This window comes from Fragaria vesca, linkage group LG3 (assembly GCF_000184155.1).
Source record: "Fragaria vesca subsp. vesca linkage group LG3, FraVesHawaii_1.0, whole genome shotgun sequence".
Lineage (NCBI taxonomy): Eukaryota > Viridiplantae > Streptophyta > Magnoliopsida > Rosales > Rosaceae > Fragaria > Fragaria vesca.
Window position 1 is genome coordinate 26089443 of NC_020493.1, and position 24482 is coordinate 26113924.

At 35.7% G+C, this 24482-nt stretch overlaps 1 protein-coding gene and 2 non-coding genes across 3 annotated transcripts; 2 read left to right on the top strand and 1 right to left on the bottom strand.

The window, feature by feature from the left end:
- Positions 1-4614: 4614 nt before the first annotated feature.
- LOC101299363 lies at positions 4615-8985 on the top strand. Its single transcript, XR_184318.1, has 8 exons — positions 4615-4731; positions 4894-4959; positions 5144-5234; positions 8001-8088; positions 8189-8279; positions 8428-8466; positions 8537-8597; positions 8702-8985. It is a non-coding gene; the product is annotated as an uncharacterized LOC101299363 (transcript).
- Positions 8986-14757: 5772 nt separating this feature from the next.
- LOC101299653 lies at positions 14758-18014 on the top strand. The gene is made up of 5 exons (XR_184319.1): positions 14758-14801; positions 15642-15879; positions 17590-17652; positions 17753-17769; positions 17899-18014. It is a non-coding gene; the product is annotated as an uncharacterized LOC101299653 (transcript).
- A 3921-nt stretch (positions 18015-21935) lies between these two features.
- LOC101297630 lies at positions 21936-23305 on the bottom strand. Its single transcript, XM_004296219.1, has 2 exons — positions 23001-23305; positions 21936-22912 (listed from the first exon to the last, which is right to left on the bottom strand). Exons 1-2 carry the CDS (start codon positions 23221-23223, stop codon positions 21936-21938), a joined length of 1200 nt encoding a protein of 399 aa, XP_004296267.1. The 5' UTR covers positions 23224-23305.
- Positions 23306-24482: the final 1177 nt, after the last annotated feature.

Here is a 24482-nt window from a genome sequence, read left to right on the forward strand (position 1 = left end):
CTTCATCTACTTGTCGAGCTCTACCTCTTTGTGTAATTAAAATTGAGTTTGGATTGGGTTTAGAATTTGGATTTCGGCAGTGTTGTGGACCGCCGTGAGTGACGCTGTTCACGGCGGCGGTGGGGATGAAGGAATTGATTTCCGGCTTTGTTAGTATACTGAATTTGTATGAGATAGTCAGTTTTGATTTTGGCTTCCTTTTTATCCTTTTTATCACTGGTAAGTTTTGCCTACATGTAGAAATAATCAGTCTATATATATATCACCAGAATTGTAATTAATCTCAACAACATGAGTCTCAGTACCTCTTTTGATGTGAATTCAAATATGCCACTTTGATGTTTGACTAAATGCCTTGAAAAGCTTCTTCAAACCGTTGAAAAGTCTTGATTTATTAGTCTCTCACTGTTTAAAAAGAATTCTGAAATATTCTCTTGCAGGAGGTAAGGGTAATTCAGCAAAGAAGGACATCATCATTACTGGATTCCTTATCTATTTCAACAAAGAAGACAATTTGCAGAGGTTTGTCTTGCTGACAACCACAGCCTTTGAAGTTTCAGTTTTGAGATCCTAAGTTTGAATCCTAAATCTGTTGTTTTTTGAACATATGGAGAAAGTTCACATTGCCTTATGTTGCAAGGTTCAGTTAATTACAAGTTTAACGATTTGAAGTCAGCAAGAGAGATTTTTTTGTGATTAAAATGAACTATATACAACAAAAGTGAAGTTATCGAAATCAAATGAAGCTTATAAGGTTCATGCTGAATCTTTTTCGTGATTATTTGTTTTCCTTAGTTTCTGTTAACATTCTATGGTGTTTATATTCAGTATTGTTTCTTTAAGTTTGGCAGCTATTCCATCAACATGTTTTGATTTACATATTCAGCAGTAAATGTGAACACAGTTGAATAGATGCGCAATTAGCCAAAAGTTTTAAAGTAAATACGCAATTACCCAAAAGTTTTAAAGTAAATCTGAAATTGACTTCATTTGGTATCTGCAAGTGAAAACTGAAGATGGGGTTTGGGAGGAGGGTTGAGGAGGGGTGGTGGGTTTGGGAGATGTCGGTCTGTCCACCCTCAGATCGATCACTGAAGATGATGTGCATGCCAAGATTTTGATTGATCATCTCCAACTTTTCATATGTCCAGGTTCCCTTTTCATTTCTTTGGGTACCTCTAGGATTCAAAGATGTGATTTGAAATATCCTGTTCATTTTTGGTTCTGATTTGGTTTTTGTCTGTTCGTTTAGGTGCTCAATGTCAAATTTGTCAATCGATATCAGAAGCAATTGAATGGGAACAACTAGGTAAACTTTGCGTTGTCTTCTGTTGGTTTTTACTTGGGTTGAATATGAAGTTTAGTTTGAATGTGATCTCAATCTGGTGTTCGGTCTATTGGGTATCAAGTATTACTGGTTTCTTCTGAATTTAATGTGAAAAGTTTAGAATTTGAGGTTAAATTAGTTATGCAATATAGTTCAACAGGGTATTAAGCCATTCAACTTACTTCAAATTTCAATTCTTTCTTCAGTTTATTTTTGCATTGGAAAAAATCTTCAATTTCAATCCTGCTAATATGCATGTACTTCAGATTTCATTTTTTTCCCTTCATTTTCAATTTTTGATTAAATAACAGTTTCCGGTGAATTTCTTATGAATATGCATGTACTTCAAAAATATATTGTAAAGGTTGAACTTATTGCTAAATCAGTAACAAATGTCTCATTCAAAACTACAGTTAGCATTAAATCCTAACAAGCATTTCCAATATATAAAAAATAAGTTGGCAAGTATATAAAAAATGATAGTGGTAGGTTGCTTTGTTCATTTGTTGTCCAGTTTACTGGTATAGTCATATTCATAACTCTAAAACTGATAGTGATAAGTTTCTTGTTTCTGCAGGTGATCTTCTCTGGGGCTATTAGTTGAATACTTGATTTGATGCAATTTACTATATTATTATTGGCGCTGGCGCCGTAGTGTTCTTAAGAACAGTGTCGAGCTTAGGCTGCATCTAGCTCGGCCTTTTTCTTGAACTCTCTCTCAATCTCTTGGGCCTGCATCTCGCTGTTTTCTAATTCTTCTTCTTGCTCTCTCTCGATCTCTCTCGAAACTCCACGGAATCATCTCTATCATGAGATTCAGCCACTTCCATCACTTCACTTTCCAGATCTCAAGCTCTCCAAGAAGAATCTGGACTCCTTTTTTTCCAAACCGAGGCAGAGATTTCCAAACCGAGGCAGAGAGAGGGAGAGACTAGAGTAGACTGATCGATCAAAGAAGAGTAGACTGATCGATCAAAGAGTAAAACAGGTACGTGTTAGATGGCTGTGGTCGTTGTTGTACATGTTACTGCGTTTAGCCGCCACGACATAGCACAAACAGTGATGGAAGGAGTTTTTTTTTATCTATTTCGCGAACTTCCTCCAATCTTCTTATCGCTTTCCTACTCCGAAGTCCACCAAACTCTCTTATTGATAGAGTGAAAGATGAAATTTGATTTTGGGTTTTGTTGATGCAGCGATTTTAAGTCTGATATTGGGTTTGTCATTGACAACAAGAAGGAAGGCGATTTTGCAGGTCATGGGCTTCATTAGCTCAACGATCTACATCGATCAATGAGATCAACCTCCTGCAATTTCAATCAGTTGTTGTCAAGGTGAGATCCCACCATGCAATTTAGAAAATTTAATTCAGCTAATGGGAACTAAACGCCCTTTTGTATTCATACTCTTGGCAGCTCGATTGGAGAACAATAATACATATATCAATTTTCTTTCTCACCTCCACCAAACAAATGTCATAAAAGTAATTGAAATTTTTTGCCCCAACTTTCTTCTTTAATTAGTTTGTTTAGTTTTCCTTTAGAATTATGCTTCTGGCTCACAAAATTTTGTATGGTGTGGTCAATATGGCAGAGTTAGTTTGCTTATGAAAACTGATTTGATTTGATTATTTCTTTAACCATATATGTCCTTTCAGATTCATCTGGAAAAATATTCTATATTCTGATTATTACCCTTTAGTAACTATCATTGGTTTTCATTGCAGGAAGTTCTAAGATGGTTGGGACATGAACTTTAGATCTGCAAATATCAGTTTAGAGATCTTTTTTCCTGAGGTAAAGCTCCGTTGCTGCTTTCAATTCAGGGATGCATCTTTCCACTGCTTTGGTGTGTTTCTGCATTTGGGATTTGATTCTATTGGTAGTTGTTTATTTGGTTTAACTGTGTTTTGGGGGTTTTGATTAGGAGAGAAACACAGAGAAGTGATGTCAAATCTGACACTAGAAACTTTTTTAAGTTTCTGTCCATTGGTCTTCATATTTCAACATCTATCAAATTTTGAAGGTGTAGTTTGCTTATTAGGTTCCGGGAATAAGGGTTATAAAGCTTATGTGTATTTTGGTTATTCTGAGAGCTTTAATTACAGAAAAGGACCCTTAAAAAAATGTTTGTGTAATTGCATACTTAGATATAGTTTGCAGATACGTAATGAAGCATCAAATATTTTGGTATCAATTCCTACAAGACAGAAACTCATACAGCATTGTATGTTCTTAGTTTCTTTGATAGATATGAATGACAAGTAGAAAATATACTAGCATACTTCTTTTAATAATATTTGTTACTGCATCGTGTACCTTGAGTTGGTTACAATTTCTTGAATATTTTCAAATTTGGCTAAATTGTCTGGAGTTGTAAAGGTTCTTTTTTTGGTTTATAGCAATACCATGCTTTAATTGAGTCAAAGCCAATGTGAGTATCTGACTTCCTATCAATATTTTGTTTCAGTTACTCTAATGAGCAACAAACCCCTGTAGCTATGCCAGAACCACAGAGTATCAAATTTAAATTGAAATAGCATTACAAACATGTTGCAGGTGAAAAAGAGTAACATAACTTTACCAAAATAATATAGGCTGACATGGAGTTCTTTTCTTCTACACACACCGAAAACTAATAGCATTATATCATATAGAAAGACATTAGGAGTGAGAAGGTTACTTATCTAAATTAAGAATATCTTTTAGTGATTACACGGACCTTCAAATATTGTATACTTGAAATATGTTCCTCTGTGTTGCTACTTTGCTTTTGCTTTTTGGTATTAATTGTGAATTTATAAATAACATATTTGATGTTATTTGCATCATAACAAGACTGTCCTTGGCATATTAAAGGAATTGTCGTGATCACTACTTTCTTTGAGACAATTGAGGTTAATGCTATTTTGACACCCAGCTCACATAAACATCACAACAGCAGACTATAACGTGGAGAGCTATTGCTGGAATTTTTCCTAGCACTTACCACTATTATTATTGTGCTGTACTTGAATGTGCTATTCTTATAACATAAGAACACAAGATCTTTTGTTTGTTTGTTTGTTTTATTAAGATGGGTGATGGGTATTGTTTGAGGTTTGCTATTTTGGCATATTAAAAATCAGCATCTTTTATTTGGATTCTAATGGAGAACTTAGCCTCTTGGGAATCATAAGTACAGTCCTTTCTGCTCGAGCCGAATATAGCTTATAGGTTTTCAATTTGAGTTATGTACATGATTTGATTGCTGTGTTTGATTTCTCAATAGTGAATGAGCTCAAATATGGTCATTAATTCAAGCAACATCTGCACCGAAGTAACTAAAAGCAACTCAAATCGGAAGTTTTTTGGCTGATGCCTATTTGAGAAGACATGATACTAGAAAAATCAGAATGTCTTTTTGTAAGTATTCTTATGGTTACAATAGTAAAATGTCAGTTTCAAATATGTCATTCCTGAAGTATGTTGATTTGGGGTATGTCATTGAACATCTCTACATTTACTTTAGTAGTAGGGTAGCATGGCTAAAGATCTAATATCTCTGCATTTACTGATGAAATACAGGCATATAACAAATCTGCAGTTCACTTGCTTGGGAAAGTCGGTGAGGATTTGACATCAAAAAGAGAGGTAAAATTTGTGTTCATGTATGCTAGAGCTTTTAACATTTTAAGCTGCAAATACACAAGATATGGGGTGATTATTAAGGGTTGTTAATTGATTTGAGTTTCCATTGTAGATGCTCTTATATTCTTTGTGTTGGAAATTTGAATAGGAAAGTTATTCTTATATTACTAATAAACTCTTCTTACAGGTTGATTTGATGGGCAAGGTGCGATGACTCCAAATGGGTTTTAGTTGCATTACAGGAACTGTGAATATTTATACTTCAATGGGTTTGACAGGTGAAAAACAGTTAGCCTCTTCCAATTTAGTTTTGATCCGTTTTCTTTCATATACAGTATATATCTTTTCCATATTTTGTATTTGGTTTGGCTACGTACATGTATATGTGCATCAATTTCATGGACATTTATAAAAAATATATTTTTGTTCCTGATTAGTTCTTATTGCATGTTAGTACGTTTAATACATCTTCAATGATACCCTGTGATGCATGGATACGTCGGAAATTGAACTATGCTGTATCGTATCTGTACCCGGTACGGGTACGCTCAGGATACGCCTAAGATACGCACCCAAAAGAAATTTGACGTATCTTGACCATGTAGTTTGAATTGAATCGCTGGATACGTACAGGATACAGTTTTGGATACGTTTCTAGGGGTAATTATGAGGATTTGAATTAATTAAATGTAAAACTCAGAATGAATTCAAACTTACAGAGCCCTACAACAGTACAACACACTTGCTTCTCTTTTCTCCTCTTGGCGATGAACAAATATTGATTAAAGGATTGAAAGCCAGGTATATGGGTTGAATAAGGACAGAAGCTGGGGGAAGCTGGGAGATTTGAAGGCTTCAAGAGTTGAAGCTCGGTTGAATTGTTGAAGATGTGGAGGGGCTCAGAAGTTTGGCAGAGGAGTAGAGCTGTAGAGGTCTGGATGGAGTTGGAAAATTCGTCTAATTTACTTTCACTTTGGGGTTTATAGATTTATTAAAATTATATATATATATTTATTATAATTCCTTTTTTGTGCGGAATTATAATTCCTTGATATAATAAATATAAATATAAATATATATATATAAAATATATATCAAAACGTACCCGTATCCTATTTTTTTGAAAAAAAATGTATCCTGTATCCGTATCCGCACCAGTGCATCATAGATGATACCATGAGGATAGAAAAATTATTGATCGAAAATATTTTACCTACTAACATAGGGGCAAATTAGTACAGATTATTTAAACTCTCTTATTTTAAAAGAAGGAAAGGGTTTGAAAAGAATGTTGTTTCTCAGCTTTGGCACAAAATTGACATAATACACATTCAGATTCTTCATGTCTTTTTTAGATCTGGGTGAAAATTTCACTAATTTCTCAATTTGGTTTTGAATAGGGAGATTTAGTGGGAGGTATAGAAAGGAACATTCCAAGAAAATATTGGATACTGTTGTAAGTGAATCTCATTTCACTGATATATATGCTCAGTTTCCTAGATATAAAAAAAATATTTGACCGATTTGCTATATCTTATTTTCATTCACAATCTTATGCACCAAAAATTTGGGTTCATGTTTCTTTGAAGTTTTGTTTTCTGTTCTGATCTTGAGTCTTTATAATGCAGCAAATCTGATGCAACTCTCCTGTGGTCCCTTCCTTGGTAATAATGAACATTATTTCACCAAGGTATACACTACACACAAGCTCCCGTATAAAAAAGAATACAATTCAAAACACACATCTACTTTTGATAGTTTTTGTTTTTGGGTATTTGAATAGTTTCCTATCAAGTATTTGAATGGTTGGTGGATTCTGTGTTTGGTGCTATGGATATTTTTCTGATTTTGTAGGCTGTGGTCCAGGTTTTTAATCAGGTTAGGTTCCCTTTTTGGTTTAGTGAAGGATGTTTTAATTTTTTTGTTTTGTTTATGGTATTTAGCAGTAGTTTGGGTTTGATTATATTGATTGAACAGTTGGAATCAAAACTGAATTGAATTGAAATTTATAGTGGAAAGAACCTAGAAATCCTATCAGGTATCAGAACAGAGGCATGATCCCATTAGAAATCATTATCCTAATCAAAACAGAACTTTTCAACTGTATGCATGATCTCATCAAACTAGTAAAAGTAGATTAGGACAATGATTGTTGTTATAAATAGATAAGTGCTGTGTGGATGTCAATTAGTTTTATTGATCATGAAAGTGAGTTAGGGTTTAGGTTGCTGTGTCTTTGTGTCTTTCCATCTTCTGTTGATCAGGTTGTGTTTTTTTGTTTTGTTTTTATTTTTTATTTTTTTAATATTTTAGTTCATTTGTTGTATAGGTATGTTAGTTGAGTTTATGTTGTGGTTTCAGGTTGTTAGTTGAGTTTATGTTGTGGTTTCAGGTTGGAAGAAGGTTGTCGGATGAATCTATAGTCCTAGAAAGAAGTGGGGATGTAAAGTTGAGAGTGATTTGAAGTGAGTTTGCTTCTTTTTTGGAGCAATTAAGAATAACAAAGACCCAACTGTAGCTGTAACTGAAACAACAATTTTTTGAATGAGCTTCATGCTACCTAACAAAGACCACCATGACAAAAACCACTTAAAAAAAAAAACCACCATGACAATAGATTGCAAGATTACTTGCATTTCTGTTATTTCATACTCGCAACATTTCTCACTAACATGACATCTTAACACAGGCTAACAGTGGCACGTCACAATATCTTCTCCGTGGTGCATATCATTCCATGAGATAGTCATCAATAAACTCATTGTTGTAATGCAGTACTTCATTGTATTGTGTGTAATGTATCTGCAACTTCATTCATTTCGTCTTGCATTTGTTACACCATCATTCATTTAATTTTCCTGTAATTAGATCTTATTTGAAGAAATAATTTTATGGTATCAGACTTGGCATTACATTGTTTCTCTCAGTCGAGTCATTATTTCATTGCATTGTCAAGAAATAGGTGACATATTTGTTAAGCCTTCATGAATCTGAAACAAATCGATTGACATTTATTTTTAACTCTGCCTTATGCCAATTGACAGGAGAAGAGAGATCGAATCAATTGACAGGATGCTGCTTCTTGAGGATAAAAGTCAAAATTCTCAAAACAACATTACTGACACTTTTGATGTTTGTACGCCTAAGTTCTCTCTGTTTCTTTAAATAAAATAGGAAAAATTGATACAATACTATTCTGATTGGGAATCATTACTATCTGAGATATGTACAGATATGTACAGCTGCAGTTGGTAATAGCATTGATCAAGAAGCTGGCAATTTGTTGAATTCAAGAAGCGGGAAGAATGCTTTGGAATCGACTGGTATGAACTTGCTTCAGCTTAAACAATTTTGGTTGTTATCTTTAATCTTCTTAGTTAGTTCACACTTTAGTGTTCTATTTCTTCTTAGTTTTGTGCTTATATGCCCATCCAATCCAATCTAATCTCATTGTTTGTTGTTTTTCTCAAGACGTTTTCCCCAAACCCAAAGACTCCTTAATTGAATTGAGTAAGCACATTGACTTCAATTTCATTGCTTATCTGTTTTAGCAGTAAGACTAACATGTATCTTATTTCAGAATTCCCAGCTTTTCCTACAGTGATTGGTATCAATCAGATATGTGAAATCTTGCCTCACAGGTGAGTGCCCTTGGTTTCTGATCTGTTTTTGGTTGGTGGGTATTGGATGGTTTTATTGTTTCTAAAGCTTGATCTTTGTGGCTTTGCGGTTTGGGTGTTTGCAGGTTTCCATTTCTTTTGGTGGGTAGAGAGATCGAGTACAACTGATTTTGAGTTTTTGATGTGAGGAGGAAGAGCATGGATATTGTGTATATGATAAAAGCAAACATGTTCCAAGCTCAGGGAGAACACTTGCTCAATGTGGTTTTGCCTTATCTATACAGTACAAAGAGGTTCTCTATTTTAATTTTTTTGTGTTTTAGTAAGATACTGATCAATACTCTAATTTCTCAAAATAGCATGCTTCCTTTGGTTAGTTTTATGAGTTTTCCGATCAACTCAAAACTGGAATAAAAAAAAAGAAAGAAGAAACAGGAAGCTTGAGCCTTCGACTAATACAGGTAATGGGGCAACACACATCAATCTCCATATCTGTTCCTTTTCATAAAAGTTATTTGGTTTAGATTTAAAGTTGTTTTCTTTATATCTTTAATAGCACAGTTTAATTATTTGGGTTGCTCTTCTGATTCTGTTATTTTTTTTTCTTCATTTCATCAGTTGAAGTACAACATGAATGAGAGAAAGTAAAGATCTTGAATGAGTTTTTATATGTAAAAACTAAAAGTAACATGCCTTTACAATTTGAGGCACAAATTGATGTTAGTTGATCTTTGATGGTGCTTTTAGGTTGCAATAGAGTTTTTGGAACGAATTGGAACTGGTATGTAAATTTGCTTTTTCTTTCTTTTCCTAATAATTTCAATATCCATGGTTTAGTCTTTGAGAATCGACTTCAATTTTTTTGCTTGATGTATATATTTTCAGATATTGGCTGAATAGTATAAATAGGGTGAGACAAAGAGAGCGAAGGGTCTCTAGACTCATTCAAGAGAGAAGGGAACAGCAAGAAGAAGACCTATATGTAAATCACAATTCGGTAGAAGAAGAGGCCTCCTTTCATAAGTAAGTGAATTCCTTTCAACACATCTTTTTTTAATTTTTTTTACATTGATTGATTGATAGGGAGTGTGCCTCTATAGAAGCAGTGTAAAGGTGACAATGAAGGTGATTGAAGAAAAAAAAAAAAGGAGCTCAGCGTCCGGCGCAAGAAGGTCACATGTATCCTTATCAAGTGACCCTTCAATGACCTCGATTTATTGGTGAAATAAAGCAGAAGAAAGCTGCCCTAAAAGAAACGGTATTCGTTTCCGGGTTACTGGGTTACTGGATTACTGAGGGTGGAAGAACGAGAAGGTATGGTTATTTTGGTTATGCCTTATTTCCGTCTTATATGTTATCTTCATTAAATTAGAACTTTTCTTCTACTTATGTTTCATATATTAACTGAAAGGCTAACTATTTGTTATATGATTTTTCTGGCAGGTTTTGGTTGTTGCTGTGCCTGTTTGTGACTGATCTCTCTTAGAGGATCTGCATTTCAAGTCTGTACTTCAGGTTTTCTGTTAAATTCTATCTCTTTCTTATGATTAATAAATTCCTGTGAATCTGTGTGCGAGTGAGAATGAATGATGTTCATGTCTTACTTTGTTTATGTAATCATATAGACGTATGGTTTTCTGTCATCTGCTTATTTTTGGTATTTTCAATATTTCTACAAGCCTTCACTTTCATGGATCCCAAACTCTGAGTGGGTTTTCCTTCATCATTTTATGTTTATTTTTGTAAGTGCCATTACGAAACCTATTGGAGCGCTTGAGAGTGAAAAAGTAGAAGTGAAAATTTTCCTTTTCCATTTTACAATGATGTAAATGGTTGACTGCTAACAGAGTTTTTGCATACGGTGTCATTTAGTTTAGCATAGGCATATATGGTTTAGGTAAGCTACAAATTCTTTAGGGAAGATAGCCAGAAAGGAATATGCAGTGCAATGTGCTACCTAATGGTCAGAGTTTACAAATTTTGCAAATTGAATATTTAAGTGTATTTCTTTCTATTAAACTGATAGGGAAGCCAACAGTGATCAATATCAACCACGTCTTATGTGCTCTTAAGTATACTGCTCAAAAGAAGTCAGAGTAAGGCTTTTATGTGAACTTAAAGACTGACACTCCCGCAGCAAAGTGCGGGCTCAAAAACTAGTAAGAAAGATGCACTTAAATGTATGAATAGTAAGTACCTTCATTTGATGCGATATGTAAGATGCACTTAAATATGTGAATAGTTTCCTACTGAAATGACACATATCAACATGAATTTTTCAACTTTGCATGGCCTAAGTTCTGTATTGCTGTATCTGTTTTGCAATTTATTCCTTTCATTTGTACAGGGTATCAATGCTGTTTGAGGTTCGGTGTCAGCAAGAGGCCTTAAAAGCATCGGTTCCTTTGATTTCAAGGTTCATAAAATGATTGCTTCTTTACTTCTGTATATAGTACTGTAAAGGTTAAAAAACTATTAGAGTTTGTTGTTTGATGTGTTTAAAATTCTTTTTGGTGATTAATGTGCTGATGATTAAATATGTTATAAATTCAAGGCATCTATGAGTTTCTTTACATTGTAGAAGTAATTGAGTTAGCCAGAAAATAATGTTGCAAAAATTAATAGATTTAACAATCCCTAATCTTTAGATTCTAATGTCATTCCTAATGGATATATTTTACTCTATGGGTATCTAAGTGGTGATTTGCTTTCACCATATATGGGTATCTGCTATGTTTACTATTTTCTTTTACCATGTTTCAGTTTCCATTCTACGTGGGTCTGTTGTTTGTCTCCCCTGTTCTGATGCCATTTCATATATGCTCAGCAGAAAGGAAGGCTCGTAAAGTCCGACACCATTATGCATTCTTTTCCTCATTGCCGAAGATCTAAAACTCTGTTTATTCAAAGAGCTGTTCCAAGTTTGTAAGTGCTGATTTTAGTAGGTATTACTTGTAGTTGAGTTTTATGGTCTGTTATTTTGATAACAAACTCAATCCCATCTCAATTGATTTCCAGGTAGATCCCCTTACATAGTTACATCAAAATCTTAAATCGAGCTCAGTAGTTGTACCCTTGGCTGGACCTAGGCACTTAAATGGCTAAACCTATATTCGTTAAACCATTTTTTCTACTTCAAATGTCAATATACAATCTGATCCTAAGTAAATCTAATCCTAAAGTAAGTGTTACGTGTGCTTACAGGTTTATCCGGGTGGAGCAGTTGTAAGAAAAATTGTTAGAAAACAAGCAGACATACTGGGTTCCTGATTTTGTGAAGGTTGATTTTTAATTTTTGATGTTAATTTATGGTTTTGTTTCCTATCGTTTTTACGATCTAGCATTTACTTTTTTGGTTAGTGACCAACCAACGTCTTTGGGCTAACGTGATGTTCTTATTTGGACATCTTGTTTGGGCTTACCTCTCAATGAAATATTCGAGGAAGAATATACATTCTCATGATTTGAGGAAAAGAAAAAACATGAACTGTGATTGGTTTGATGATAAAATGGAATTGTGGGTCGGTATGTTTCTTGTTGATAGTATCCTTGATCCCATTGATATCGATATCGCATGGGATATCAAAGGCACCCTCTCTTTCCCAATCGGGACAGCGAGTTCCCAAAGGCACCCTCTCTTTCAAGAGGATTTGCGCCATGTCAAGCGTCTTCCTGAATTGGGAGAGCAAGAACCAGTTTCTTCATTTTTTGACTGCTCTGTTCTTCAATGTTTACACACCTTTTTTTTGGGGCGCCCTACAGGATCGGATAAGTCCCGGAAGCAGAAGAGATGCTGAAGCTGCACGAAACCATCACAGGAGACATGTCTGTAAAGATACGGACTACCTGCACCTTTCAAGACTCATTTCTCCCCTTTGAATAGGTTATAAACTGAGTAGCTCTACCTGTGCATATAAGGTGCTTAAAATTGCATTCTATCTTCCTTGTTTACCGACTTCAGCAGTTGCATTTTGTTTTCAAGACTCATTGTGTTTGCACCGAGATTGAAGACAAATAAGATGATTTTTCAGATCTCACTATTTTCTTAATTCTCAAAATAAACTTGAAATTTAATTATGTGCTTGCTGGTACTATAAAATATAATACTGCTCTATGCTAAACTAGTATGGTGCTTCCGTTGAAGTAATTGATTTCTTATGTATTCTTCATAATTGCACTTCGATATACGCTTAAAGTGAAAAGTTTGTGTTACTTGTTGCTAGATTTTGTTTTATGGAACTTTCTGATTGATTTTTTTTTTGTTTTCTGCAAATGGAATCTTTCCTATGTCACATTGAAATTGAATTGAGGAACATATCTCCTTAGATGGGAAATGTTTATGGTCTTTTGGACTGTTGTCGTAATAAGTCCCTGATCTGTATTGCCATTGTTTCAGGAAAAACGATTCCACAATTGGCTGGAAAATGCAAGAGATTGGGCAGTCAGTAGAAGTAGATTCTGGGACACTCCTTCCTGTGTGGATTGGTGAGGATGGTGAGGAAATAGTAGTTATGGATTGGTGTTAAAGTTTGATTTCTCTTTTCTCTATGTCTATAATTACGTTTTTAAGATGTCTCATTCTCGTTTCAAATTCTCAACAATAAAGGAGTTGTATTTCAGTTTGATTTTCTCATACTCCAGGTAATTTGCTTGTATTTTTCTTCTATCCATCACACCACCACCATACTAGCTTATGAACTCCTTTAACAAGCCTTAATCACCAAGCTAGGAAAGTGGTTAAAACAAATTATCCGTAGTTTATTCAGAAAAGCATACCATACTAGCAATTAGGACTGTGGGCAACATGATAATGTTAAATTTGAGTTACTCTGCTTTTATTGGTGTATGGGCTTGAAATTGTTCTGTGATGTTGCACTTCGGTCTGCTTTGCTGGGCACTATTCTTCTTATCTCAACAGTGTCCTTTTAGACGTAATTTCTCTGCTGTTTCTTTCTACGCTTCTTTTCTGAAGTTTTTTTTTGGCCATTGGGTGAGGGATCTTGGTACTATTAGTAAACTTCCTGTTGAGCTTACTGGGGTCGGTACTTTTGGTAAGAAAAGGAAAAAGACAGTAGTTTTCACTTAATCTTTCTGTTACTGCGTATGAGTTTTTCTGCTGATTCTAACAGGTTTTTATCTAGATCATATCACTATTCCATCTAGCGCTGCGGTCCTCAATTTGGGGTTCTCTTCGACGTATTGATGATGTGAGCCTATGGAACCAATTTTTCATACTTCTAAATAAATTGAAATGTAGGAATTGTGAGCATGATCGTCTTCTGGTGTTTAACCTAGAGTATTTTTTTGTAATCTGACCTCCTAGTCATATATTATTGTACCCTTGAAGTATATTGAAACTTGTGTGCTTGTTGAAAAATGAAGGAATAGGTACTGTAAATGCTGTGGATTTTCAAAGTATTCTGCAGTGAACCAATTTTCTGGAGCACTGATGTCTGCCTAATGTTATAGATGTTTGACTTGTTTAATTATCTTTTCAGGTGTTTGATAGTAGGTGCCAAAATGGTTGATAATTTTTTACTTCTAAACATGGATTGGAACTCTTTTGCTATTGAGTTGTTGTCTTGGACCTCATGTTTTTTATATAATTGTATTCGGATTTTGGGTACGACAGAGAAAGGATATATAGGACAACTGTACAAGGCTCGAGTTGTTTGACAAGTTTTCAGCATTTTATTTTAACTGATGTCAAAATTGGGTAATGGGGTTTTTTTTCTTTCAAGGGACCATCTGAATCCAGTTTCTTTTAAATCTTACAACCTGATTGCATTGATTAAGGATTTCTTTTCAATCTGTATTATGAGTTGTTCATGATTGATGTACAAATGCAATGAAATGCCTGTTGCTTTGAAACGAATTGGAAGGTTAAATTTAGGATAAGTATTTACTTGATTTGGTTTCTTGTTTATTTGGGATATGTGCAGTTGGTCCTGCTCTAATTGCTGTGTTTGGTTTCTTTGTGGTTAAAAGGTAAATTTTCAAATTAAAGAATTTTGGTCTTCGCAGTGTAGTTTAGAGACAAAAGCCGAATTTTATTGTCTGAAGAATTCGGAATGTGTTTGCATGTTTATCGTGTGCTATTATATGTGGTTGATGTAAGTTATTCGAGGCTCATGTATTGTTTGAATTTTTCATGTCCAAACAGAAAGATTCCAAAACCAATGAGCTTGAAGGTTTATCGTATGATTTTAATCTACATGGGAACAGGCAAGTACTGTGTTGGTGTCTGCTGATGCATGTATTGTGCTCAGCTACGTGTACAAGACTTAAGAACTGAAATCTGTCATAACTGTCATCTTATGAAACATCCAACCATGCATGTCAAAATGTATATATTATATATTCCAGTTGGTCTGATTCCTATTTTAGTTGATTCCTCTTTCATGCATGTCAAAATGTATATATTCCATTTGGTCTGATTCCTCTTTTACCTAAAGTTCCATATTTTAATGGTTTATAATTACTGTAGTCTGTTCAATTGATATAAAAACAAAAAAAACACAAGAATTTGGATACTAGGATTATTATGAGTATATCTCTATTCTGTTTGTGTCTGTATGAATGTAAATCATCTGGTATGTGTTTGATAATAATGTTTTCTGAAATTTCATATATTTCATGTCATCTGCTAATTTGTAGACATTATTCTGCAAAATGTAACTCCTCTAGGTTTAAAAGTACGCTTGGTGTTTACCAAATTTTGGCTTTTCAGAACAATTTATAGAATATGAACCTTAGCTATTCTGTTTGTTTTTTGGTTGTTCTGAAAATAAAGAGGAAAGTTTAAATCTTTTCTCCTGTATCTTGGAGTTTATACCTGTGAATTTTGCGATAGGGGAATACATTTCTTTATTCAATACTAAAACCCTGTCTTTGATGTGAACCATATGGTCAGACTGATTTGAAACACAAAGCATGTGTTTTATGTATACGATATACCACATTGGCAATTGATTTCAGTTTAGAACCATTAGCAATCATGAGTTGGAATACCCCACCTTTTATGTTGTTTTCTTTTGAGTTTACTCTATTTCTCTTATTTTCAAGAAAGGAGCTCCAAATATTGAATCACAGAAGAAACAGCTATAGAAGCTTGAGCGAATGGAAGCTCAGAAAGAAGATGATCAGAGGGAAGCCGAACTGGATGCTCATTATTAATGAGTTCATCAATGTATATTGAAAGGGATGTGTCGTACTGTGTTGACTAAGCTATGCTCCCTACCAATTAATTGCAAGTATTTGGTGATGAGTCGCTTACCATGATCTACATCCTCTCTTTTTCATGGTCAGTACTTGCTTAATATTTATTTTTTTTACCTGTGTGTATCACTGTATTGCATATGGCTCTACTGATGGTTTTGCACAAACTGAGGGGTCAGTATCTAGACAGGTTCTTACAAAATAATGGAAATTTTATTGATGTTCAAAAGTAATCTATTAGTCATTCGACAAATTCAGGGCACCACATCCTTCTACTCTTTTGCTTTTGTTATGCTTTAATTTTTTCTTTAATTTTTTCTTTGTTGCTTTGTATTGAATTTGAATATAAGAAAGATATGTATTAATCTGAAGAAAACTTGTACAAGATACAGCCAATATATAGAGGTAAGAAACCAAGCTATAGTCTAACAGATCAAGCTCTTAACCTAATCACCATTTATACTTACTATATACTAAAACAGAGTTCGCTTATGAACAGTACCGGTGGGGCAAAAAAGACGGTTCAGTCCCTGTTTTTCGTTTTAATTTCAGCTCCACTGTTCTCTTAACGTGGCACAAACCTAGAGTTCCACTAATGCTAGGGTGTTGACGTGTTTGAAGCCAGGAAACCCACATACCCTAGAAATCAACCGATCTAGAACTGCTCTTTCTATTCTTATCTCCTTGATCCTTTGTACCGCTAAACTAACAAAAATTAGCTCCTCTCGCGCTTTCACCCTCCTCCTCTCTGTTTCTCTGCAATCAAGGACAGTCCCGCTGAATCACGATTTGGGTTTGCCTTTAGCTACCAGCGATTTGGATTTGGGTTTGCCTGTTTTTCGTTTTAATTTCAGCTCCACTGTTCTCTTAACGTGGCACAAACCTAGAGTTCCACTAACGCTAGGGTGTTGACGTGTTTGAAGCCAGGAAACCCACATACCCTAGAAATCAACCGATCTAGAACTGCTCTTTCTGTTCTCATCTCCTTGATCCTTTGTACCGCTAAACTAACAAAAACTAGCTCCTCTTGCGCTTTCACCCTCCTCTCTGTTTGTCTGCAATCAAGGACAGTCCTGCTGAATCACGATTTGGGTTTGCCTTTTAGCTACCAGCGATTTGGATTTGGGTTTCTAGCCGATTGTTCTACAGTGTTCGTAAATAACGGTCTCTCCTTTCGGCAGTGTTATAGGATCTGCTGTTGTTATGATATAATCTCTTTGTTTTCTTTGGTTTACTTCTCTGTTCAATAGTTAGTTGTTTGCAGTGATTTGGTTGTTTGCTTTCGGTTGCTTCGATCTGCCTTTCACCTGCTTTACCATCTTTGCTATTTTTGCAAATTCGATTTCGATTTTTTTTTTATTGTTACGAGGCAGTGGTTCCATGCTGTACTTCTATATCCAACTTAATCATGAAACTCCAAACCCAAGAGTTCAGAATTAGGGAGTAGGTCTGATGCGTTTTGGATTAATGATTTGGGTTAAAGTGATGTCTTGAATCTTGATTGTTTTGATTTCTGTTCATGCGGCTTTTGGGTGGGGAAGCTGCACTGGAGATGTTTAATTTTGTTACTACTCTTATTCCTCAATTGTTTTTGCTTTATCTTTGGCTTCTGCTCTCACAACTCTATATTCAGTTTTTTCCCTTTTCCCAATCAAATAGGTGACATCCATACATGTTCAATATTTTTTAATGAAAAACTGTTAGAATGTTGGAGCTGTTTTTTTTCAAACATCTTTCTTTTGTTCTTGCTAATTAGTAGAACATTGACCTAAAAATTTTATTTGTATATCTACAGGTTGCTTCTTCTGGAATAGAGATTTTAATTCATGCCTATGCCCTGTTTTTCTTAGTTGAAGAGGTATTGTTTTGTTCTGCAGCTATTTTTTTCTTTTGTTTCTTCTTCTGGAATATACAATATAACCATGCATAATTTTTTTCTTTTGTTTTTCAACAAGCAGGAAAAATTGGTGATCAAGTATGTACTCCTTTTTCATCCTTTGTTTATGATATGCAGATTTTATGCAACTTGTTCTTCAATTCAAATTTCTGCCGCTGTTCCTCATTTTGGTCTTCTGCGTTAACTTACTTTCTTTTTCTTGCACAGGTTTGTACCCCTGTGATTGCAAATTATTTCTTATGGTTTGAGGACCATGTTTACAAAATTTTCAAAGGACTGTGTATAGTTACGATTATTCTAAATCTAGTTTATGTGTTCTGTAGATTTTGAGGGTAGCCGTTTCTGTAACTGATTTGGGGAACAGTGAGCTCTTAACTGTAACAATATTACCTTCAAGTATGTTATATATGTTGTTACAAGCTTTATTTCACTCAATGTGTGTCATTTTTGAAAGTATATGGTTATGGATATGCATGCTAAGCCTATATAGTTCTTTTCCAAAGTACAAGTGTATTATTAGTCTATTTTGGATAAACGTGTGCATATGTTTTTTCTTGGTTTTATTAAGGCTGCATGAGTCGTCAGCCTTTGTGTAAAGGTTAGGAAGTACGAATTAAGGCTAGGACCATTTTTACGATAGAGCTTGGAAACTGAAATCTTTGTGATTTATCAAGTGGGAATGCATCTTTACTTTACAATTGATCAGTTGATTTAGCAACGGTTTTCATAAGTAAAGTAAAACTACAGTGAACCTTGGAGTCTTCTGTGGGAATTCGTATATGTCTAGACTTTAAATGTCCTTGGCCAAATTCGTAACTCAAACATCTTATTTTGATTCCTCGCTTTCAATTGTCATGGTTCATTGTTCCTAATTTATAAACTGTAATTACGCTCACCGTTCCGTTGTCTCTTTAGTGTGCGTGTGCGTGTGCAACAAAGTCATTGGACACATTGCTTTTTAGTTTTGTGGTTGCTGATTGCAGTTAAACTTTTTTTGTGTTATGACTGCTATTTGAGATTGTGTTTTTATAAATCGTTTTCTGATACATGTAATTGATCGATAAATAACGTTGTTTATTTTTGAACACTTTTGTTGTTTACCAAGCATGAAGTATAATCTTTTATACGTCATATTGATGTCCTTGCTTGCTTATTATCCTGCTGTTATTTTCCAGCCATGGCCTCTAAAGGTAGGACATGCAAGAGGAAAAAATCCTTCAAACAACTAGTGTGAACTAAAATCCTAGGGAAGATAAACCACTGTAGAGAAGGAGTAAGGTGATGTCCATTAATTAAAAGGACAACCTCAAATCTAATCAGAAGAAGTATGGGACAGCAGAAGTGTAAAAGAAGTTGATAGCTAACACACTAGCTTCTAACACAGTACGTAATAGCTTCTAACACTCCCCCTCAAGCTGGATCAAGGGAGTTCCTTATCCAAGCTTGGAAAGCAATCGTTCGAACTGAGCAGAAGCAAGAATCTTGGTGAAAATATCTGCTAGTTGATCACAAGATCTTGTGTACACTGTCTCGATGAGTTTTGCTTGAACTTGATTCCAAACAAAGTGGCAGTCAACCTCGATATGCTTTGTACGTTCATGGAAAACTGGATTGGCTGCAATATGCATAGCAACCTGATTGTCAGTGTAATGGAATAGGTTGAGTGCACACAATGCCCAAGTCTCCCAACAAAACTTTCAGCCAAATAATTTCACAAGCTGTGGAAGCCATAGCATGATATTCTGCCTCGGCACTTGATCTAGCAACTACTATTTGCTTCTTACTCTTCCAACTGATGAGGTTGCCTCCAATGAAGGTACGATAGCCAGTGGTGGACTTTCTATCAATGGCATTACCGGCCCAATCTGAATATGAGTATCCTTCCATCTTGAAGTGACCGTTGTTTCTCATCACAATCCCTTGGCTTACTGTGCCTTTTAAGTAGTGCAAAATTCTTTTAACAATGCTGGGATGATGAGTGGTAGGAGAGTGCATGAATTGACTGCATAAGTAAGGTCTGGTCTTGTAATGGTGAGGTAGATGAGCTTGTCTACTAGACGTTGGTAGCTGTAAACATCAGTAAGAAGTCCTCCTTCAATATCTAGCTTCAGCATGCTGTCAAGGGGAGTACGAGCAGGCTTGCTACCCTGCATTCCTGCTTCTGTTAGTAGATCAACGACATATTTTCGTTGATTAAGAAAAAGACCATGAGATGATTGGTCTAATTCAATCCCCAGAAAGTACTTTAAAACTCCAAGGTCCTTAATAGCAAAAGCATTATGCAAGGCTAATTTGAGAGTTTTGATCTCATCCATGTTATCTCCGGTGACGATGAGATCGTCTACATAAACAAGAACAACCAATTTTCCAGTGTTACTGTTGCGCACGAACAAGGAGGAGTCAGCATGACTTCTTGTGAACTTTGAAGCGAGAAGTACTGAACTCAATTTTGAGTGCCATGCACGAGGAGATTGTTTCAATCCATATAGAGCCTTGTGCAGTTTGCAAACCATTCCAGCTTCCTGTTCACGAGGATGACCAAGAGGTATTCTCATATAAACATCTTCAAGATCCTCATGCAAGAAGGTGTTCTTGACATCCATTTGATAGAGAGACCACCTAGCATTCATCGCAACAGACAACAAAACTTGTTCATTTTGGCAACAGGAGCAAATGTCTCCTTATAATCAACACCAAATGTTTTGAGTGAAACCACGGGCCACTAACCTTGCTTTGTAACACTCAAGAGAACCATCTGAGTTGTACTTGAGTTTATAAATCCATCTTGCTCCAATTAGTTTCTGTCCCTTTGGAAGAGGGACAATACTCCAAGTTTTGTTCTCATCTAGGGCTTGGAGTTCATCATGCATAGCTTGTCTCCATTTTGGAGACTGATTTGCTTCAACAAAGTTTCTTGGTTCAGTCTCAGTAAGAATCTTGCTGAGAAAGGCACTATGAGAAGAGCTCACACCATGGAGACCTAGCTCGAGGGGATAACGTGATGAGTAACTAACATACTTTCTAAATCTTGATGGTGGTTGGCAGCACCTTTGCTGGGTATCTGCGAGGAGATGGAGGTTGAGATGCTTCCTCATGTTGGTGACCCTCCATTTCATGAATTTCATCTATATTCACAAGTGGTTGAACAATGTCTTGTGAGCTATGAATATCTGCTGCAAGTTCATTCACAAGTGGTCTAGGAAAGAGCTCTCCAAACCACTCCCCCTGAGGTGCATCAGTAGATGGCTGAAAAAAGTGAGCAGATTCATCAAATTGAACATCTCTTGAAACAAGTAACTTCTTGGTCTGGGGATGGTAGCATTTGTAACCTTTTTGGGTGGAAGAGTACCCAAGGAACACACACTTGAGAGCTCTAGGATCAAATTTACCCCTAAGATTGGACTGGACATGCACAAAACAAGTGCATCCAAAGATTCTGAGATGAGTAAGATCAATCTTCTTGTTTTTAAGAACTTCAAATGGTGACTTGAAGTTCAATATACTGCTAGGCAATCTATTGATAATGTAGGCTGCAGTTTGTATGCCCTGAGACCAAAATCTTTTAGGGACATTACTTTGAAGCATTAGAGCCCTAGTTTTTTCAAGTAGATCCCTATTCTTGTGTTTTGCAATACCATTCTGTTGTGGAGTTCTCACACAACTAGCTTGATGAATGATTCCTTGTGCACTAAGATAATCAGTCATGATTTAGGAGGTTTGAAGCTGATCTTACTCAGTTTTGTGAGAAATTGGTGAGCTATCTGCCCTTCTATTGTTATTTATTCTCTTTTTATCTTCTGTAATTGTTTGTGTTATCATTCACAATAAAGTAAATACAACCCTTTCTTTTATTTACGTTTGGCTGTTTGGCATTTGTAGTATATACAACCCTTTCTTTACACCATGATCCGGTAGTTCAAGACTTGTATCGACTAACCCAAAACAATGCCGCTTGAAATAACTATGGACACTCATCCTCGCTTCTCCAATCAATCTCTACAACTTCGGTCATGCCATACTCTGATGCATGTGCATGAATTGAATTCATTTTGGTCTCATGTTCCTAGCCTGCTTCAGTTTGAAAACATAATAGTATAAATTAGTATTAAATATTAAGAATAACCCATGTTTGGACCAAATTAATTAAGCCCTCTTTATTCATATTATCCTATGTATGTGTGTAGAATTTTGCATATCATCATCATATTTTGCCATGCACGTACAGAGTACCGGCTTACAATTATTTACAGCTCTTGGCGGAATTCCTTAATGGAATTGACAGCATATTTGACATATAAGCTAAGTACTAAAACAAGTCCAAATGCCACAGCCAAGTTTACCATCTTCCTTGGCTCCTTGAGCTCCATGATTAACCCATCAACAACCTGCCTGTAATAACCACGCCCGCCTTGTGTCCTACTACAATACTCTTCAGTTTTTGCATTTTCCTCATCAACCCTTTTACTGCGATCAACATCTTCAGTATTAGGTGATGATCTTTCTTCCACAATTTGAGCATTTGCTGAAAACACATCCCTCTTTTCTTTCTCCATTGATGTGAACTTCTTAGAAGCACCATTAGTGCGACCCTCAGCTACTCCCTCCTCATAAGTAGTAGTACTTATCTTATTCACCTTTCTTGGTTGATCAGTAGTAACAGCTGCTACTACTTTCTCCTTCTGATCGGGTGCCTTCGGTTCAGCTGTTGCAGCATTGTTAGCATACTTTGCTTGTGATCCACTATTAACTTTTGATGATGATCCATCGGTTTTGTTCTCCTTAATGGCACTCGAATTAGGCGGTATTTGTTCTTGAGCCGCAGGATTGGTCCACCTTTGCGCATTATTGTTAAGATTCTTTTGAGTTGAAGCTGCTGCAGTGTGTGGTACATAAGCAGTAGTGCTGCTTGTGGGCTTCCGAGGCTTTGGATTTGATTCTGTGGGCGGTGGTGGTGCTGTTCCGGTGGCTGGCTTTTGTGGTTTCTGATCCTTATTTGCTGCTGCTGTTTCGATAACCGGAGCTATTGTTTTCGGAATCTTGACGTAAAGGAAGCCGTTGTCAAACCTGGCGGAGGTTTCATTAACATCACAATTTGATGGAACTGGAAATTCCTTGCGGAAGCGCTGCCATATATTGTTTTCTGGACGAACTGGGCGTTCACCGAGCACCCGTATGTTCCGAGTTGAGGTTACCTGGATCCTCAGGTTCTCCTTCTTATATCCTGCATCATCAATCCATTAAATCTCAACTTGATTAATTATTGTAGGTGGACAATTTGATAGGATATACAATAGGGAACTAGTACAAACCTTGCAGATTGACGATGAGAGTGTCATATCCTTCCTCTTGAACCCACTCTGCCGATGATGGCAGTTCAATATCTTCGAAAACCCGATTAGCTGCTGCAAATGGCTTTCCCTCCGTCGTCATATGTTGAGTAATTAGTATGCAAGTGACTTCAATTCTCACTCTCTCGTAATATTGAATGTCTGAGGGAAAATGGGAGCTTTGAATGGTTCGATTTATACACATGTATTATTGGCTTATGAAGATTGGCTTCTGATTTCTTTTGGGTTTGGTTATTCCTTTTCTGTCTTGATAGCTTTCACTGGTCGGAGATCGAATGTTTTCATTGGGTCTTGTGTATATAGAAATCAAGACATAATGATATGCTTCAAGCATGAAATATGCTTTCATAGGTTGCGTGGAGTTAATTATTGGGTGACTTCATGCATGGGCAAAGTAAAGCTTCATATATAGAAGAATTATAGATGCTCTGTCTCTCTCACCTACATACTCTTTCATCTAGTTTTAGATAAAGTCATTTGCTACAATTGGAATCTCCATTATATTTGTTTTGGCGTTTTGGGACACAAAGAATTGGCGGCGACGTACCCTCCATGCAGTTTCATACGTGCCTCGCTGAAACAATGATCGAGTTCGATCATTTGAAAATCCCGAACCATAAGTTCACATTGGATTTAACAAAAAAAACAAGAAAACATAAAAGCCAAATAATATGGTAAATCAATATCATTATCCGAGTGGCTACTTAATTTAAATTTTGTCTATAAATTAAGTATGAACTATTTCTTTATAAAGGAGATGAATGAGAGTAAACATTACCTAAAAATAATTTTCGTTCGGTCATTCTCTATTCATTTAGAATATGTTAGGCTTGTTTATTTTCAGGGCCGATCCTGTATATGATTTAAGATCCAGTAGGGAAAAAAAAACACGTGCCCCTAGGCAAAAAAAAATTTGTATTTTCAAAAAGCTATAATGATAAAAAAATATATAAATAAATAAATAAAAGGGCACTTGAGGCAACTAATGATAATAAAATCCCCCTAGTTTTTCATTTTCTAAGACAGAGCTCCTTTTTAATTGCAAACTGATAAAAATGTACCCTAACATAATGGTCTATCTTTCTCGATCTCTCTTCTTTCTCTCTCACATCCAACGATATTTGGATCACCATTTGCCATCATTGACGATCGTTGTCTGGAACACCTTACGCATTTGACGAGAATGTCGTCGTCGACGGAGCAGTAACGATCTTCCCAGAGGTCCAATGTTTCACGATCCCATTCTTCTCTCGAATAAGAAAACTAAAATTTCGATCAATTAGCACTGGTGAGCTTCTTCTCAGCATCGAGCCTCTTGATTTCGCTTCTGATTGTTGTTTTGAATTTTTGTTTCGAATTGAAGGATTTCAGCTTTTGATTTTTGTTCTTGCTTTGTTTTGGTTTTTGATTTTGGGTGATTGTTTATGGATAGGCAGTGTTATG

Bases quoted from the DNA above. Each gene is read 5' to 3' on its own strand.
- LOC101297630 (XM_004296219.1), bottom strand. From the start codon at position 23,223: ATGTGTATAAATCGAACCATTCAAAGCTCCCATTTTCCCTCAGACATT. The intron at 22,913-23,000 runs GTTTGTACTAGT...TTGATGATGCAG, and splicing joins TCTCATCGTCAATCTGCAAG to GATATAAGAAGGAGAACCTG.